This window comes from Arabidopsis lyrata (genome assembly GCF_000004255.2).
Source record: "Arabidopsis lyrata subsp. lyrata unplaced genomic scaffold ARALYscaffold_5, whole genome shotgun sequence".
Classification (NCBI taxonomy): domain Eukaryota; kingdom Viridiplantae; phylum Streptophyta; class Magnoliopsida; order Brassicales; family Brassicaceae; genus Arabidopsis; species Arabidopsis lyrata.
The window spans coordinates 16,914,739-16,930,725 of NW_003302551.1; the positions used below are offsets into that span (position 1 = coordinate 16,914,739).

At 37.7% G+C, this 15,987-nt stretch overlaps 4 protein-coding genes across 5 annotated transcripts; 2 read left to right on the forward strand and 2 right to left on the reverse strand.

Annotated features, from left to right (window-relative positions):
* Positions 1 to 62: 62 nt before the first annotated feature.
* On the forward strand, positions 63 to 7,068 carry LOC9312316 (SUPPRESSOR OF ABI3-5). The gene is made up of 16 exons (XM_021025228.1): positions 63 to 474; positions 735 to 859; positions 1,044 to 1,084; positions 1,164 to 1,878; positions 1,963 to 2,034; positions 2,124 to 2,216; positions 2,309 to 2,388; positions 2,536 to 2,686; positions 3,368 to 3,452; positions 3,595 to 3,686; positions 3,779 to 3,847; positions 4,400 to 4,579; positions 4,725 to 4,917; positions 5,540 to 6,373; positions 6,477 to 6,664; positions 6,746 to 7,068. The coding sequence occupies exons 2-16, from the start codon at positions 812 to 814 to the stop codon at positions 6,932 to 6,934; spliced, it is 3,030 nt and encodes a 1,009-aa protein (XP_020880887.1). The 5' UTR covers positions 63 to 474; positions 735 to 811; the 3' UTR covers positions 6,935 to 7,068.
* Positions 7,069 to 7,861: 793 nt separating this feature from the next.
* On the forward strand, positions 7,862 to 9,399 carry LOC9312317. Its single transcript, XM_002876203.2, has 3 exons — positions 7,862 to 7,948; positions 8,024 to 8,286; positions 8,424 to 9,399. The coding sequence occupies exons 1-3, from the start codon at positions 7,939 to 7,941 to the stop codon at positions 9,201 to 9,203; spliced, it is 1,053 nt and encodes a 350-aa protein (XP_002876249.1). The 5' UTR covers positions 7,862 to 7,938; the 3' UTR covers positions 9,204 to 9,399.
* Positions 9,363 to 12,070, reverse strand: LOC9312318 (diphosphomevalonate decarboxylase MVD2, peroxisomal). The gene is made up of 9 exons (XM_002877917.2): positions 11,764 to 12,070; positions 11,426 to 11,624; positions 11,283 to 11,346; positions 10,969 to 11,113; positions 10,579 to 10,665; positions 10,343 to 10,500; positions 10,197 to 10,245; positions 9,854 to 9,978; positions 9,363 to 9,748 (listed from the first exon to the last, which is right to left on the reverse strand). Exons 1-9 carry the CDS (start codon positions 11,971 to 11,973, stop codon positions 9,526 to 9,528), a joined length of 1,260 nt encoding a protein of 419 aa, XP_002877963.1. The 5' UTR covers positions 11,974 to 12,070; the 3' UTR covers positions 9,363 to 9,525.
* A 263-nt stretch (positions 12,071 to 12,333) lies between these two features.
* LOC9314032 (protein trichome birefringence-like 36) lies at positions 12,334 to 15,980 on the reverse strand. 2 transcript variants are annotated; one of them, XM_021025788.1, is made up of 6 exons: positions 15,829 to 15,974; positions 15,420 to 15,677; positions 15,140 to 15,311; positions 14,870 to 15,051; positions 12,823 to 12,972; positions 12,334 to 12,728 (listed from the first exon to the last, which is right to left on the reverse strand). In XM_021025788.1, exons 1-6 carry the CDS (start codon positions 15,870 to 15,872, stop codon positions 12,404 to 12,406), a joined length of 1,131 nt encoding a protein of 376 aa, XP_020881447.1. In that variant the 5' UTR covers positions 15,873 to 15,974; the 3' UTR covers positions 12,334 to 12,403. The 2 variants fall into 2 exon arrangements, with proteins under 2 accessions (XP_020881447.1, XP_002877964.1); XM_002877918.2 differs by having other exon boundaries at positions 15,420 to 15,980.
* Positions 15,981 to 15,987: the final 7 nt, after the last annotated feature.

Genomic DNA, 15,987 nt, shown 5'->3' on the forward strand with positions numbered 1-15,987 from the left:
TTTTTTTTTGGGTAGGAAATAACTTTTGTTTCTTTAATGGCAAAGAAATTGAGATGTTTGGATTTTCCAAAAAAAATAAAACAATTATGGACGCCTTTTCATCTTTCTCTTCAACAACAACGAAACCCTAATCTGGTTAAGTTGGATTTGGCCAAGTCCACCACCACCGTGGAGCTCTGAATTCGTCTCTCTCGAAATTTGATTTTCTACATCCAGTTTTCAATTTGATTTTTATACGGCTACTTCATCGCTCGAGCTCTCTCGCTCTCTATCGATCGCTGCGTATCTGATTTGTCACCGGTTTCAGGCTTGTTTCTCTGACCTCTGGTTCTCGGCTCCCTGATTTTGCGCTGTATCTATCTATTAATCTCTTATTCCAAGTCTTTGTTCCGCTGTTATCACAGCTCATCTCCATCTTCCAGTCACTGGTGTCTTTGGTCCGGCGTCGTCGGGGTTGCTTTCAGTTCATCAGAGGTATTCTCATTTTTACCTGTTCCATATCTATTGATCAGAGGATTATTCACGTTATTCGTGGATGTGACCAGTTCAAGTTTAGGCCTAATTGTCAGCTGAATATAGAATGATCTGTATTGTTGAATGCATTCTTGTCGTGCTTTTGTTACTTAGAGAGAATCTCTAGCTAGTTCCCAAAAAGTCTATTTGTGATTCAGTCCTGGGGATTTTTGGTTAGATATGCATTAAGAGATACCTGTCTGTTTATGCGTGTATTTCAGGAAAGATACTACTTTAAACATTGAGGTTTCAATATTCTCTTTGACCATCAAAGATTTGCTTGGTGCACTGGCGGGAAATGGATCCTAGTCGATATGGTCGTCAGCAAGAATGGGATAATAACAGTGTAATTGTGGTTTTCTCCTTACATATATGGGATGATAAACAAGAAATTTTTAGGGATGTTGTGAATGTCAACTCATCCCTGGAGTGAGAGACTTGGGAGAGTGACGATGTGGATGGGATTTGGCTAATGTAATATCCGTCAATGATGTTTGTTGCTGACATAGCTTATTCTCTTCAATTCACAGGCTCCGGAGGGTTTTGGTACTCAGCACGATCCAAATCATCGGTGAGTGCTAGACTGCTAGTTGAATGGGCTATATTGATGTAGTTTTTTGTTCTCATGGGGGTAATATTTATTTTAACAGGTTTGGCGCATCATATGATGAGAGATATCCTGATGAAAGGTTGATGCGGGATGATGTTTACAATTATCCACCTGGGCATGATACTCTGGGTGCTTTGCCTCAATCTAGAAGGCGAAACTATGAAGAAAATTATCATCGTGAACATCGCAGGCAAGAAAAGCCTTACATCGATTCAAATTATGCTGCTGACTATTATCACGATAGTGAAGCTGGGAGTCGTAATGGATATTACCATGATCATGAACACGAAAGGTCGTCCCGATATGATGGCCGCAATGACTATTCTTGTAACGATAACAACTATAGATCTAGAAATTACCAACATAGCAGAGATGATGGTCGTGAAAAAGATTATGACTATTCTCGCCGGAGTTATGATTCTGATTATGAAAGAGGCAGTGTGAGAGATGGCAGTCGAAAGAGCCGTGATCCGCAGGATAGAGATCGGATTTCACGAGATAGAGAATGGGACTCACGTGATAGGGATTGGGACAAAAAATGTTTCAGCCGCGAAAGAGATGAGAGTCCTCATAAGAGATATGAGAAATCACGATCTCGATCTACCGGACGTGGTGAGTTCTCTAGATCAAGATCTCCTAGAGGTCGGAGCCATGGGCGGAGTTACCGGGAGGACAGCTATGAGGGGGATCACTGGAATGAAAGTGAGAGGCAAAGAGAATATGAAGATAGACATGACCAGGATCATTTTTCTGCTGTATATATCTCATCCCTGGTCTATATTATTTTGTTGCGAAGACATTTAAAAAATCCGTTCCTATATTTTTATGGTTTTTGCTAGACCCCATCCGCCACTGTTGTTGTGAAGGGTCTCTCGATGAAATCAACAGAAGAAGATCTATACCAGATTCTGGTAAACTCTTTTCATTTTCCGAATCTGTATGTCCTCAGGGTTAAATAATCTTTCTTGCATGACTTCATTATTCCCTTGTGCATGAATAGGCTGAATGGGGTCCTTTGCATCATGTCCGTGTGATTCGGGAGCAAAATTCTGGGATTTCTCGTGGATTTGCTTTTATTGATTTCTCCACTGTGGTAATTGCTTTCAACTAAGCTGTTAATTCCTGGGGCTCTTTCTTGTGATTTATTCAACCCAGTGTGTGCATTTATATATTTTTTCTGAGCAGGATGCCGCACGCACCATGATGGATAGACTTGAGCATGATGGTATAGTTTTGAATGGAAGGAAGCTAAGTTTCCATTACAGGTCTTTTTAATAATCATATGACTTTGATTGATTTCGATATTACCTATGGAGGGATCATAGAATTACTTCACATTTATATAATTGTTTCATGACCTTTTCTATAACAGAGTATAACATTCTTACACTGAATTGCGTGTGTTGTAGCAGCCAACCTACTGGTAGGGCTGGTGTGTCCCGTAGGCAGGAACATGCTTCTAGACGCAGTTATGGTGGAAGTCGAAACATGATAGTTCCCACAGATTGGATCTGTACAATCTGTGGCTGTATCAATTTTGCGCGGCGAACCTCCTGCTTTCAGGTTGGTGCATTGTTTTGGATGAAAGTTCTGTAAATTTCATAGTCAGGACTAGAGTATAAACCCACCTTTTAACTACAGACGAAATTACATATATTTAATTACCGGAAGAACTACTCATTGTAGTGTCATGATTTGGTGATGACAATACCAAAAAAGATAGAACTGATATAACTTTCAGAAGAAATCTGTTTTGTGCTCCTTAGAAATTATTTTCAGTTCCTTTTGGTGACGAATATGTATTTTCAATGGACACTTTGTTTGAGACTAGGGTGACATACATATTTTGGTAGTAATAGTAAATGAACATTTTAATTTTATGTCGACACATTGATGTGCATACTTATGCTAACAATGTCTTTGTTTGCAAATACAATAGTTTGTTTGGAAATAGAGTCAATTTTCATAATTCAAATGTCAAAAAAAAAGAAGAAGTTAAAAAACACCCTTTAACTAATCTTTTTTGATGGGTTTTTGATTTATCTTTCCTTCTATTTGCTTAAACTCTGTGAAGTCTTTATCAATAGTTTAATCTTGTGGTCGACAATTGTATCTGTAGCCCTTCTTTGCCATGCCGCTGTCTGTGTCTTGATTAATGATAGAACACTCAAAACTGCAGTTATAATATGGTAGAACAAATTTGTGGCCATTGCATAAACGTCTGTGATCTGTCTCCTTACGCAGTGTAATGAACCAAAGACCAAGGATTCTCCTTCAGCTGATGTAGGTTTATCAAACTCAGCACCAGGAAAACGAATTTCTGAAACAGGTTCTGATCAGCATTTTTTTTTTAAGATGTTTTAGATTTCTTTCTTGAGTTAGAAAACAGTCGAGAGTGTTAAGGCCATAGTTTTGTACTTTTCTACATGCCATTTATACCTAAGATACATTCTTCTTATTTTCTTTTCCAGGTCCAACTCATGTCCTGGTTGTACGTGGGTTGGATGAAGATGCTGATGAGGAAATGCTTCGGTATGAATTTTCCAAACATGCTCCTATCAAGGTTGACAAAAACCCTTTTGGATTCGTTTTCTATTAAGATATTGTACTTTATACGTCAGTTGACCTGGGTTTCCTCTTTCCACCATTTTGTAGGATCTTCGCCTTGTGAGAGACAAATTCACTCATGTTTCACGAGGATTTGCTTTCGTGCATTTCTGTTCGGTAGGGTCTCAAAGCCAAGTTGGTTGTTACACTTACTCCTTAAACTCTCTCTTCTGCTTCGCTTTTCTTGCTGATGATTTAAATTGCAAGTGTGCCTTTTGAGAAAAGAGTTTTTCGATTGTAAAGAAATTAGAAACCCAGTCTAGATGATCAGTACCACCTGGTTTTGATTCTGATTGTGAAGATTGATTATGCTTTATTGTTGTTTTAAAAAAAATGTTTTAAGTGTCTCTTCAGTAATCATAATCTGCTCGTTCTGTGGGTAGTTTTTGCAATGTTTGGTGGTGAGCACATTCAATAATTTATTTTGTCGTCCTATTGTTATAATCTACATTTGATAACCATGTTTTGAATTGACTTGTGAAGCTATTGTAGTAGATTATTTCTGTTTTCACTGATTCTCTTACCAATTTAATATCTGAATGGTAATCATATTTTGAGTAGAACTGCTTGATATGTCCAAATGTCTATTTTTCCCCAGTTTATGTTTGTATTTGACTTTAAAATCCACCTACCAACTTGAAATAGAAGAATTTGATTATGTTCGTATAGGTTGAGGATGCTACTAAGGCACTTGAAGCAACAAACGGAACAGCTCTTGAAAGGAATGGTAAAATTCTTAGAGTTGCATATGCAAAGAGTGTTCATGGTTCTGGAACTGGTATATCAGCACCCTCTCACTCCAACAACCTCGCTGCTGCTGCAATTGAAGCAGCAACATTTTCGCAACAGGTACGTGAAGATTGTTTTGATCCAGTTTCCCTTGTTTGATCATTAATCAAATTTTTCAGTAGCACCCAGTAGCTTTTGTTGAGGATTGTCATTCTTATGATTCTTCTACTCCATGTGCACTGACACTCATTTTTTTCCTTATTAGTATGACGGTGTTGGATGGGCTCCAAAGGAATACAATCCTGATGAGAAACAAACCACTGGAGGGCAGGCCCAGGGTGTTGGGGAAATTGAATCCCAGAAAGGGACATCTGCTCCTCAGTCTGGCTATGTGTGGGATGAAGCATCTGGTTATTACTATGATGCGGCTTCTGGATACTACTACGATGGAAATTCAGGTTGGCACTTACTTATATTTTTCTTTATTTCTTTCATATCTGGTATTGCTAAACATGTAATGGGCAAAAGTAAGGTTGAGCTGGTCCAGTTGGCTGGTAGAATAGTCCTGCTGTAGATGTATTCTTTTATAGGATAACTTCTTAGCAAAAATATGTCGTCAGCTCTGGTTTGTTCAAATTATCCTGTTCTTTTTATGGCTATGAAGTTCTTATACTTTGTATGCACCAAACTAGCAAACATCGAGATACAATCATACAAGTGTATGTCTTAATTAGACTTTTAAAATACGGTGTAGGGATTCAGCAAGTGTTGTATGATACAGTTGATTATGGCTGCTGTAGGACTTCCTTTGGATGTTTTTTTAAATATTGCTGAGTTGGGCCTTCTTATATATGTGTATATATACACACACATATGTGCCTTAAAATTCGGTTGAGGAACTGTATATACACACATATATACACACATATGTGCCTCAAATAGGGCATAATGATGAACTGTTTTAATGGTTTTGGTTATCACAAGTCATCTCTTCTTGGTGTGTGGTGGTGGGAAACTTAGTTTCACTGGTGTAAGAAGAGGGTGATATTTTCTATTAATCGTATGTTTCGAAACATGCAGGTCTTTATTATGACAGCAATAGTGGGCTTTGGTACTCGTATGACCAGCAAACGCAACAATACGTTCCTTGTCCTGATCAGAACAATGAGAGTAAATTAACTGAAAACCAACCAGACTCTGCCAAGAAGGAGAAATCCAGTCAACAAAAAGTTATTATCTCGGCGGCTACTACCCCTAATGTAGAAAAAGCTCTGTCCTTACCAGATGCGGTTCAGGCGGCAGCAGCAGCAGCAATTGCATCAGAGAAGAGAGAGAAAGAGAGAGTGAAGGAGATAAAACTTGCGTCAAAGACTAGCCTACTGGCTAGCAAGAAAAAAATGAATAACGTTTTAACAATGTGGAAGCAGCGGAGTCATGAAACCCAAATACAACGTCCCTCACCCTCACTTGTTGACAATCCACCTACAGTTCTGGCTGAAGCGAGGTCGTCTTTCTCCACTGGACAATCCATGGGAAAACTGAAATCTGATGTAATTATTGCGAAGGAGAGGAGTAATTCCAATCATGGAGTTTCTGCTCTGACAACTGCAGAAAGCTCGAGCAGCAGTACAACAGGAGGACCTTTGATGGGGGTGATGAGAGGTTCTTTTGGAGGAACTGTGGGAGGAGCTTCTTCCTCAGCTAGCGTACAAGTGCCGCCAGTTTTACCTTCTGCTTCTTCAGTTTCGGCTCCGGTTTCAGTTTCCGGGAGTGGGAGAAGAAGGTTCTCTGAAAAACCGACTGCAGTTCCTACTCACAGAGAACAGACTCAGACATCATACAGGGACCGTGCTGCAGAAAGAAGAAACTTATACGGCTCATCAACTTCAAGTGGAAATGATGTTATTGATTCAAGTAAGCGCCCATGACTCGGTAGATCCTTCTAAAAATATAATCCGGAAATGAGTTGTATTATTGTTATTAAACATAATTGGGAAAATGGTGTGTTTGAATGAAGGTGAGGATTTAATGGGGTTGAGAAAAGGTTCATTGGATCCAACACCTTTTCCTCCTGGTGTGGGTGGACGTGGGATTATTACAACCACCGAAGTCAGTAGTTTCGATGTGATTACAGAAGAGAGAGCTATAGACGAGAGTAACGTGGGAAACAGAATGCTGAGGAACATGGGGTGGCACGAAGGATCGGTAACTTTAAAGACCAGAAATTTGGTTTATGGGTAACGTTATATGTTATTGGTGATTCGTGATTGTTGTGTATGTGCTCAGGGTTTGGGGAAAGACGGGAGTGGAATGAAAGAACCGGTGCAAGCGCAAGGCGTTGATAGGAGAGCAGGACTTGGGAGTCAGCAGAAGAAAGTTGATGCTGAGTTTGAGGTTCAGCCTGGTGACACTTACAGAACTCTTCTCCACAAGAAAGCACTTGCTAGGTTTCGGGACATGTCTGACAATAATTGACTGTTTCTGTGTGTAAAGTCAGTTAGAAATGCATTTTGAAGGTTGTGTTCAAACTGTGAAAGTGATTTTGACTTTGTTTTTTCAAGTCTTTTGTTGAATTATTATTATTAATGAAAAGAGACGGATTAAGCACATTGCACTTGTACTGCTTGAGTTTATCCATCCAAACTCGTCATACGCACCTGAAGACAACAACGACCTCAAAACCTTGTATAAGTTCACTTGCGTGTTTAATGGATCAGTAGACAACAACCGCCTGAAGACAACAGCATTCTAAAAACTTGCCAAAATAATATGCGTAGTTGCTTACAATTACCAAGTTTTTAGTAAAATTTACAAAAGCTAGCTACCAAAAAACTGCTATAGTCTTTTTTTAAGTTTTAGAATCTTTTGAAAATTTTCAGATTAATATACAAAATTTACTGGAAGTTTTTAACCAATAATGGTGATTCTTGAAAGAGTACTTTCATTCAAAAAGTGTCGGAATACTTTTTTGTTAAATGAGTAATAATAAATTGTTACTTCATGCACATTAAAAAAAAAGTAGACTTTTGTTTGCTAGTGTTCCAAAAGAATATAGTATGCATTAATAATTTGATATGCGATTTGTTTTTTTTTGTAAGGCATTAGATTTCAATTAATCATATTTGTTAGTAAAGATTACGACGACCATTATAATAAAACATGTAAAACTAGTTAATCTCGTGTCATTGGCTTTTCCCAAAACAGATTAGTTAATACGTTTGTTGGAACCATTGTTATAATGGCTGGGTTTTGTTGCTGCCGGCTATTTCCGGATAAATGCCTCAAAAGATCTTTCAGTGAATCCACCGTGATTTGCGTTGTCATAACGTGAGATGGATATGAAGAGCTTTTCTCTGTTAATTTAGTTTTACACAACCCTATAAATATATGTATTTGTATCAAAATCTACACTTTAAACCCATACCAATTTATTTTAAAATAAGTTGGTATTGCCCAACTTTTTATCAAGGTTTTTCAACATGAAGAAATGTGAGTTTTTGATTGATCTTCTGTTTTGCAAAAGGGAATGTGATCACTGATTTATTGATTTGAAAATTTTGGCAGGGTTAATAACAGGAGCAGTGGTAATAGTGTTGATTGGATTAGGGGCATGGGCTTTTGTTTCCATTAGGCCTCCACCTCCTAAGAGATGCGGAACCCCCGGTGGACCGCCTATTACCGCCCCTAGGATCCGTCTCAGCGATGGCCGCTATTTGGCCTATGAAGAACATGGAGTTAGTAGACAAAATGCCACTTTCAAGATCATCTTTATCCACGCATTCTCAACATTTAGGCGCGACGCTGTTATCGCCAACCGTGTTCGCCCTGTAATGATTTGATCTCTTCCTCTCTTACTATTTCTCTTTTGCTTAAGGACTCAGATTGTTTGTCTGTATTTATATTGGGGGTTCAAAAACATGGCCTAGATAGAGTAATTCTTTAATTGCATTGTTTGTCTCTTCAGGGCTTTCTCGAGAAAAATGGCATCTACGTGGTTTCATATGATCGACCTGGTTATGGAGAGAGCGATCCTCACTCGAGTCGCAGTGAAAAGACTTTAGCGCATGATGTTGAACAACTTGCTGACCAACTACAACTTGGTTCCAAATTTTACGTGGTTGGGTACTCAATGGGAGGTCAAGCCGTTTGGGGTGTTCTCAAGTACATTCCTCACAGGCTCGCAGGAGCGACATTGCTTTGTCCTGTAACCAACTCATGGTGGCCGAGTTTCCCGGATAGTTTGACATGGGAGCTGTGGAACAAACAATCAAAATCCGAAAGGTTTGCGATGCTCGTTACTCATCATACTCCATGGCTACTCTATTGGTGGAACAATCAAAAGCTATTCGCAACAACAGCTGTGATGCAATCAAGCCCCAATATGTTCTCTCCTCAAGATCTTGCACTACTGCCCAAACTCGCCGCAAGGGTGTCTTACAAGAACCAAACAACGCAACAAGGGACACACGAATCACTAGACCGAGACCTGATTGTTGGATTTGGAAAATGGAGTTTTGACCCTATGAAGATCGAGAATCCATTCCCTAAGGGTGAAGGTTCGGTACATATGTGGCAAGGGGATGATGATCGGCTCGTCCCGATACAACTACAAAGAATCATTGCTCAGAAACTAAGTTGGATCAAGTATCATGAGATTCCAGGTGCTGGTCATATTTTTCCGATGGCTGATGGGATGGCAGAAACTGTCTTAAAAGAACTCTTGCCTATTCCTCAATCATCTTAAATTCAATCATTCAATTTTACATTGTTTAGATCATCAAAAAAAAAGTTGTACATTTTGTCTCCACCCCACAAAATAGCGATGCTCTGTTCCTCATGTATAAATTTCATTTCATTTTTTTTTGCGTTTTTTTCAAGTATTTATTGCATCGCAGTAAAACGATTTACTCTGGTAAAACAAAACCAACGAATTTCTTTTATTTGGAAATAGTAAAGCTAACAGTTAGATGACAACGAAGCTGCACCTGTTCTGCCACAGATATCGTTTCTTAAACTTGCAGTTAAAGGATGCTAATCATAATATTAGTTTGAAGCTGAGAAAATGCTCACTTAGGAAGGCCAGTTTCAGGATTGAGAAGGGCTTGAGTTTGGTCGTGAAGCACGATGGGACCTTTTCCAGGTCTAGTGCAGATAAAATAACTGACTTCTCCTTTTTGATCCTGAGATCCAATGTTGTCTTTAATTTCAGGCGGAGGTTGCAGATTCTCGACACCACTTGCTCCATCTAGTCCTGCTTCTTTTAGAATCGAATTATCCCCCGCTACGTAACTGGTAAACAATGAAACCAAAATCATTACAAACAGCCTTTTTAGTCAATTTCAAACTCATAGAAACCGCAGTTAACGGATCGATCACACAGTTTCTATCTCTTACCTCTTCATATCAGTGTCTGACTTAGGGGGGAAATAGTACAGAAGCCCCTGAAGCAATTGAACTGCAACCTTTCTGTTGCGTGCAATCAGTACAGCATTTGGACCAGCATCAAATGTGTAAGCAACCTGTCGAGATTTAGTTTTTGAGTTAGTTGTTTATATACTTTAAAAAAAACACAAGATAATTTTTTCAAATGAGATTTGAGATAAGATTGATCTGTCTCACATCCTTGTGCAAAAACGCTCAGAAATAAAAATCTATGCCGGTACAAAAATTGGAAGTAACATCTTCCAAGGATAAATAATGGTCAAAAGATCGAGCAAGACACTTGGTAGCACTTTACCTGCGGTGTCCCTTCAGAACGGTTCCACTTTTCAACTAAGCTAATTATTCTGGAAAAGCAGATAACAGTTTAATATATTAGAATAAAGAAGGGTTTGATAACAAAATAAACTGAAGCACCATATATATGTCAAAATAGATAAATACCTGTGTGAAGTGTCATTCATGTAGAATATGGGTGGAGATGTATCCACACAAACAGCATGAAACTGATTACTATCTGTACATGTCAATTGTGTAAAGGATGCAAAGTCTCGATTTTTTATAGCTTCTTCCATTTGCAAAATCCGTTTTGGCACAACTTCCTATAGATAGAGAAAAAACAAATGATGAGGTTTAATAGGTAATACAGAATTTCATCAAACATCAAGAACAGAACGTACTTTTGCTCTATGCTGTAAAAGCAAACTCGTCTCAACACTTTCACGCATTCCGGAGGTACTGCTCGTTTCCTTCTGCCGTGAACTCACCTGTTATAAAAAGAAGCTTTTACAGGCTATCAAGGAAAACATAAGAAGGCACTAAATTTTCACAGATTTCTGATCATTCGAACTTGTCCATAATGCTATATTCACACGTTCAAATAGAGCAACTCAAAATTGTGTCCTGGAAATACTTATTTATAAATCTCGTTCAATCAAATCGTGTGACGTGAGTAAATGTAACATATGGTTAATTTGAAAACAGCATGATCTGGAAGATGGGAGAGTTGGAGTAATCCTGCGAAAAAAGTCTAAAAAATTCGCTTGAAAAAAGATTTAAAAGAGCGATACCACAGCAATGATGATAACAAGATCATCCCAATGCTTCTCATCTGCCAGTTGAACTGCAACGCTGTCACTTCCATCTTCTTTGCTTCCCATTGTCCACTTGACAAATCCACCAAATAAACTACGGCAAGCACTTCCTGAACCTTGCCTACATGAGAAAATGAAAATCAAACAATGTATACCAGTACCACTTAATTTCTATTGCAACTGAGGCATTAATAAGATCATCGTATAATATGATCAAAATAGTAGCCTGTACATAATCAATGCATGAGGAGCATATATTTATAGTGCAAGGAAGTCCACTACATGGTTACCTGGCTATTGCAGAAAGATGGCTTGGATCTTCATCTACATTCATCAACTTTGCAAGCGAAAAAACTGTAGGCAAAAAGCAGTTTGACATAAAACTACAAGCCATTCGCAAGCTCATGATCAACAGATAGAAAAAGCAGAATACCTAGACACGCAAATCCAGCAGCTGAAGATGCTAAGCCAGCAGCAGTAGGGAAGTTGTTATGAGAAGCAATGTGTAGATGCAATTTCTCCCAATCTTTCTTCCCTATCTTGATCCCCTTTTCCTTGTCTTCAACATCACCAGCTCGACTTCGAATTTCCCTCAAACAATTTTGGTACCTACTTCCAGATAGAGAGATTTCCTGCCCGTGAAATCAAAGTTACTCCAAATCTAGCTCAGAATTGAAATTCCAGATATAAGCTTTGTGGTGATTATCATTGAATTCGATAAAATAGAATCTCAGAAACACGAGAGATCGTAGTGGGAAACTAAGCGAGTACCTTGCCATTGAGCCACATTCGATCCCGATCAAACGCAGGACTAACGGCCACAGTAGTAACGGTACAGAGATGATCGGGATCAAGAGTTACGCTAATGCTATCGTTAACTGGGAGAATCCGAACCTCATCTCTCTTTCCCCAATACTTAATCACCGCAATGTTCGTCGGAGTTTTCGCCGTCACCATGAATACCCATTTCTCCGTCGCCATGTGAAGCTCCACGCGAAATCTCCAAAAGAGAGATCTGCAGCTTCAAAGTAGTTGAATTGAATCCAAGCAAATGATAGCGACGGAGAATACGACAGAAAAATGACTCATTTCTTTAAATTTTAAAATATTATTATTATTTTATTCAAAAATTGGTGATATCAATCAAGAAATGAGAACTTCACTAACTTTAAAAACTCTTTGTAATGAAATTGGTATAGTTTTTGCCATTTTGATGAAAACACCAAAACTTAACCTAAAAAGTTTTAGACAAAAAATAGAGTTAGGTAAGAGATGCATAAAATAGGCGTTGAGTTGTCTTGTCTTTGATATTGGGATATTTGTTAGTTGGGAGAGGATATGTAATATATAAAAACCACTGATTCATAAAAGTAACACCATGGTTCATGAGTAAAAACAGATTCTTATTAGCTCATACAACATTGGTTAAGATAATTGAAGAAAGCATCTCATTCCATATATCCGGGACACCGGGCAAGCACCAATGACTGCAATCTGATGAAGGTCCAGTACTACGATGGTGCTTCTCTTCCTCGTGCATAGCTCTCTTGAACACCGAAGGATGACCGTCTCTCCTATACGCCGACATCGTTGTGATATCGTGCAAATACACTCGATATTTCATTTTGCTAAGCACTTTGTTCAACACTCTTGACTGCTGAGGCACGTGTGGTTTGCTAGAAGAGGATAAAGAAGGCAATGGATGTTTCTGGTTGTAGCACATTTGACCACTCTCTCTGCCAAGAAAATTATTTACATGATCATCTTTGCCTTCATTTCTTAATGGTGTCCAGTGTGTATATATGTTGAGAAGAAGATATAAGAAAAAACCTCGGTGAGACAGTGCGGAAAATGACTTTTGTTTTGGATGGATCAAGATTTATCTCAACCCATTCAGCCCATGTGGTTAGTCCTCTCTCATAAGCAACCATTGGGTCCATAGCTTTGAAGACCTTATTCCCATCCATGTAATAATCCCACCTAAAGCATCAATAACTTGATTACTGTTAGAAATCGGAAAAATCATTGCTAGCTACACGAACTATACGCCAACACATCACCACACATGCAGACTATTTTAATGTCTCGCTAACTACACGAACTATTGGTATTACATACAGACATCCCCGAACTATCATCGGTTATGTGTGCAACACCATAACCATCATTTTCAGATAATATAAATGTCTTGTTAACTACACGAAATATTTCTTTTTTTTTGTCAACTACACGAAGTATTTTCCATCAATTTTTTTTTAAAAAATAATTAAAAAATAAAAAAATAACTAAAAAGTAAATATTACGCTATTATAAATTATATATATATATATATATATATATATATATTACAACATTATACTTTTAAGTTAAATTAATTTAAGTAATTTAATAATTATTATATTAAATTGTTAAAAATTTAAAATAGTCACTTAGTTAAATTATACATCACTATAAGTTAAATAAAACTAAATAATATATCAATGTAAATTATATATTATAACCATCATTTCCAGATAATATAAATGTATTGTTAACTACACGAAATATTTCCATCATTTTTTAAAAACTAAATTACAAAATGAAAAAATAACTAAAAGTAAATAATACACTATTGTTAATTATATATATGCATTATAACTTTTAAAGTTTAAATTCTACATATTGTGGATGTAGGATTCACACTCGATTATCTTTAAGTATTTTTGTGGAGAAAAACTCTTGTAAAATCAGGAAATGAATATGAAAATTTGAAAATGAAATCAACCAAGAAAAGAAATGAGGAAAAATTGATAAAGACGAAGTACAAAATGCCTTGCAAAAGATAGTAAAGAGAGAAAAATATATTGTATTGCTCAGAAGTAATGAATAGTCGCCTCTCCCCTCAAACACATGCGTTTGAGGTTGTTTTTATAGAGAAAACATGATCAATGCGGTCATTTACTGCTCATAATCGCATTGATCCGCATTAATCATATAAGTTACATTTTGACCGAAACGGCTTGAATTTGAACTATCTTGGGCTTCGCGCGGATCTTCCGAACTCTTTCTTGTTGACTCCGAACTCCCGCGTCTTGACGCTGCCGCGAACCTCGAACAATATTCTCCTCGCTTCGGCCTTTCTCTATGCGAACTGTATCTTGAATAAGAGCGAACTCCGTACTGGTAAAGATCGAACTCTTTTAGTAAATCGAATCGAACTCCCGACTGGTCAAGCTTGATTCTCATAATAAAATATCTTTAACTCCAAGAGGATTATTATGTAATAATGACGTGGACAGATCCAAGTGGATCCTACCAAAAATGTGTGGGATCCGACCCCAACACATATGCAGTATCCCTTATAATTTTAAGTTAAATTAATTAACTATTTTTTAATGCACACATATATTTTATATGAAATTAATTTAGCTAAATTTTTAAAAGTGTCACTTAATTAAATTATAATTTACATTGATATATGTGTGCATTATAATTTAAATTGATATATTATATAGTTTTATTAAACTTATTAGTTTTTTAAAAAATTGATGAAAATATTTCGTGTAGTTGACACAAAAAGGAAATACTTCGTGTAGTTAACAAGACATTTATATTATTTGGAAATGATGGTTATGGTGTTGCACACATAACCGATGATAGTTCAGGGATGTCCGTATGTAATACCAATAGTTCGTGTAGTTAGCGAAACATTAAAATAGTCTGCATGTGTAGTGATGTGTTGGCGTATAGTTTGTATAGCTGGCAATGATTTTTCCTTAGAAATCCCAAATCTGAAGTAATATGAGACTTGAAATAACATATATAAGGAACATAGACGAATTCATGAGTTGGAAGTCTATGAACAGTTATGATGCAAGCAGTTTTTCTGATGACTTACGAACTCCATTTCTGAGAGTGAGTCCACCAGTGAGCGGAATCGAATACAAGAACATCGACACCACGCCAATATCTAGCATTGTCTTCGATTGAGTCCAAATGTAACACCCTTATACGGTCAGCTCCTCTCTTGAGTTCCACAAGCAGAGGAGCCCAACAAAACTCAATCGATGTCTCAAAATCCTGTATAGTAACCAAACTTATTAGTAGCATCTAATAACCAGTAACCAATGATGTATATGTGATCCAAAAGGAGGTTTGTGATTATTACCAGAGAATGGAAAGAAATTGTAGGACCATTGTAAGTGAGCTTCTTACGATGAGTGGGAATCACAGACTGTACTAAGCAGACAAGAGATTCCCACTGGTTTCTCATTATTGAATCTCCAACAAGCATTATTCTTTTTCCTCTCATTTTCCCCAGAAATTTCAATGCGTCAAACCTAAACACCATCATGGAAAGAGCCATTATTTTGGTTAGTTGCAAATTGTGGGAAAAACTGGTTAAAAAGAAGTAAGACGTAAGTAAAAAAGAGGAGTGTGGTGTGTGCCTTGGTAGTGAACAAGCCTTGGGGATCCATCTCCATTTCTGGTAATAAGAGTCAGGCCTTCCATTTCTCTGGCAACTTAGTGCAGAGCTCAGATATGGACAGCTTGAGTCATAGAGCGGATACGTTTCATCGTACATCCATTTCCCCACCGAGTAATCGCACCTCTCCCCTCTTCTTTCGCGCCTTGTCTGCAACGCGTTGAGTGGATCATCGTCCCCTACTAGCCATAGCTCATCAAACTGAGAGAATGCTTCTTGGCTGAGGATGAGACACAAAGATAAGAACAAGACTCGAGTGTTTGAGGTAGCCATTTGACTTGGAAACTGAGCAGTAATGTGGGCTTGGAGAAAGAAATAATATAAAGAAGATAGGCAAAAAAAGTGGATAAAGTGAAAAAGGCGTTAATTACGCAAAGTGGTGGTAATTAGTATTACTGATTATGCTTGAAATCATTTTCCGTGACTTGCGTCTCCTCTTCTCTCCATCATATCATTTTCCTTTTCCTTTTCATAGATTACAGTATCCAAGGCAGGATTTGTGAGTGTGGTGGAGTACTGTTTTTTTTTGT

Excerpts from the sequence above, each read along its gene's own strand:
- LOC9314032 (XM_002877918.2), bottom strand. The coding sequence starts at position 15,730 with ATGGCTACCTCAAACACTCGAGTCTTGTTCTTATCTTTGTGTCTCATC. Across the intron at positions 15,052-15,139 it reads CAATTTCTTTCCATTCTCTG|GATTTTGAGACATCGATTGA; the intron begins GTAATAATCACA and ends GTTACTATACAG. Across the intron at positions 12,973-14,869 it reads CACTCTCAGAAATGGAGTTC|GTGGGATTATTACATGGATG; the intron begins GTAAGTCATCAG and ends TTGATGCTTTAG.
- LOC9312317 (XM_002876203.2), top strand. Across the intron at positions 8,287-8,423 it reads TCGCCAACCGTGTTCGCCCT|GGCTTTCTCGAGAAAAATGG; the intron begins GTAATGATTTGA and ends TTGTCTCTTCAG.
- LOC9312318 (XM_002877917.2), bottom strand. The coding sequence starts at position 11,973 with ATGGCGACGGAGAAATGGGTATTCATGGTGACGGCGAAAACTCCGACG. Across the intron at positions 10,246-10,342 it reads ATGAATGACACTTCACACAG|AATAATTAGCTTAGTTGAAA; the intron begins GTATTTATCTAT and ends CTGCTTTTCCAG. Across the intron at positions 9,979-10,196 it reads GTTCTGAAGGGACACCGCAG|GTTGCTTACACATTTGATGC; the intron begins GTAAAGTGCTAC and ends AAATCTCGACAG.
- LOC9312316 (XM_021025228.1), top strand. The coding sequence starts at position 812 with ATGGATCCTAGTCGATATGGTCGTCAGCAAGAATGGGATAATAACAGT. Across the intron at positions 1,085-1,163 it reads CAGCACGATCCAAATCATCG|GTTTGGCGCATCATATGATG; the intron begins GTGAGTGCTAGA and ends TTATTTTAACAG. Across the intron at positions 6,665-6,745 it reads TGGGGTGGCACGAAGGATCG|GGTTTGGGGAAAGACGGGAG; the intron begins GTAACTTTAAAG and ends GTATGTGCTCAG.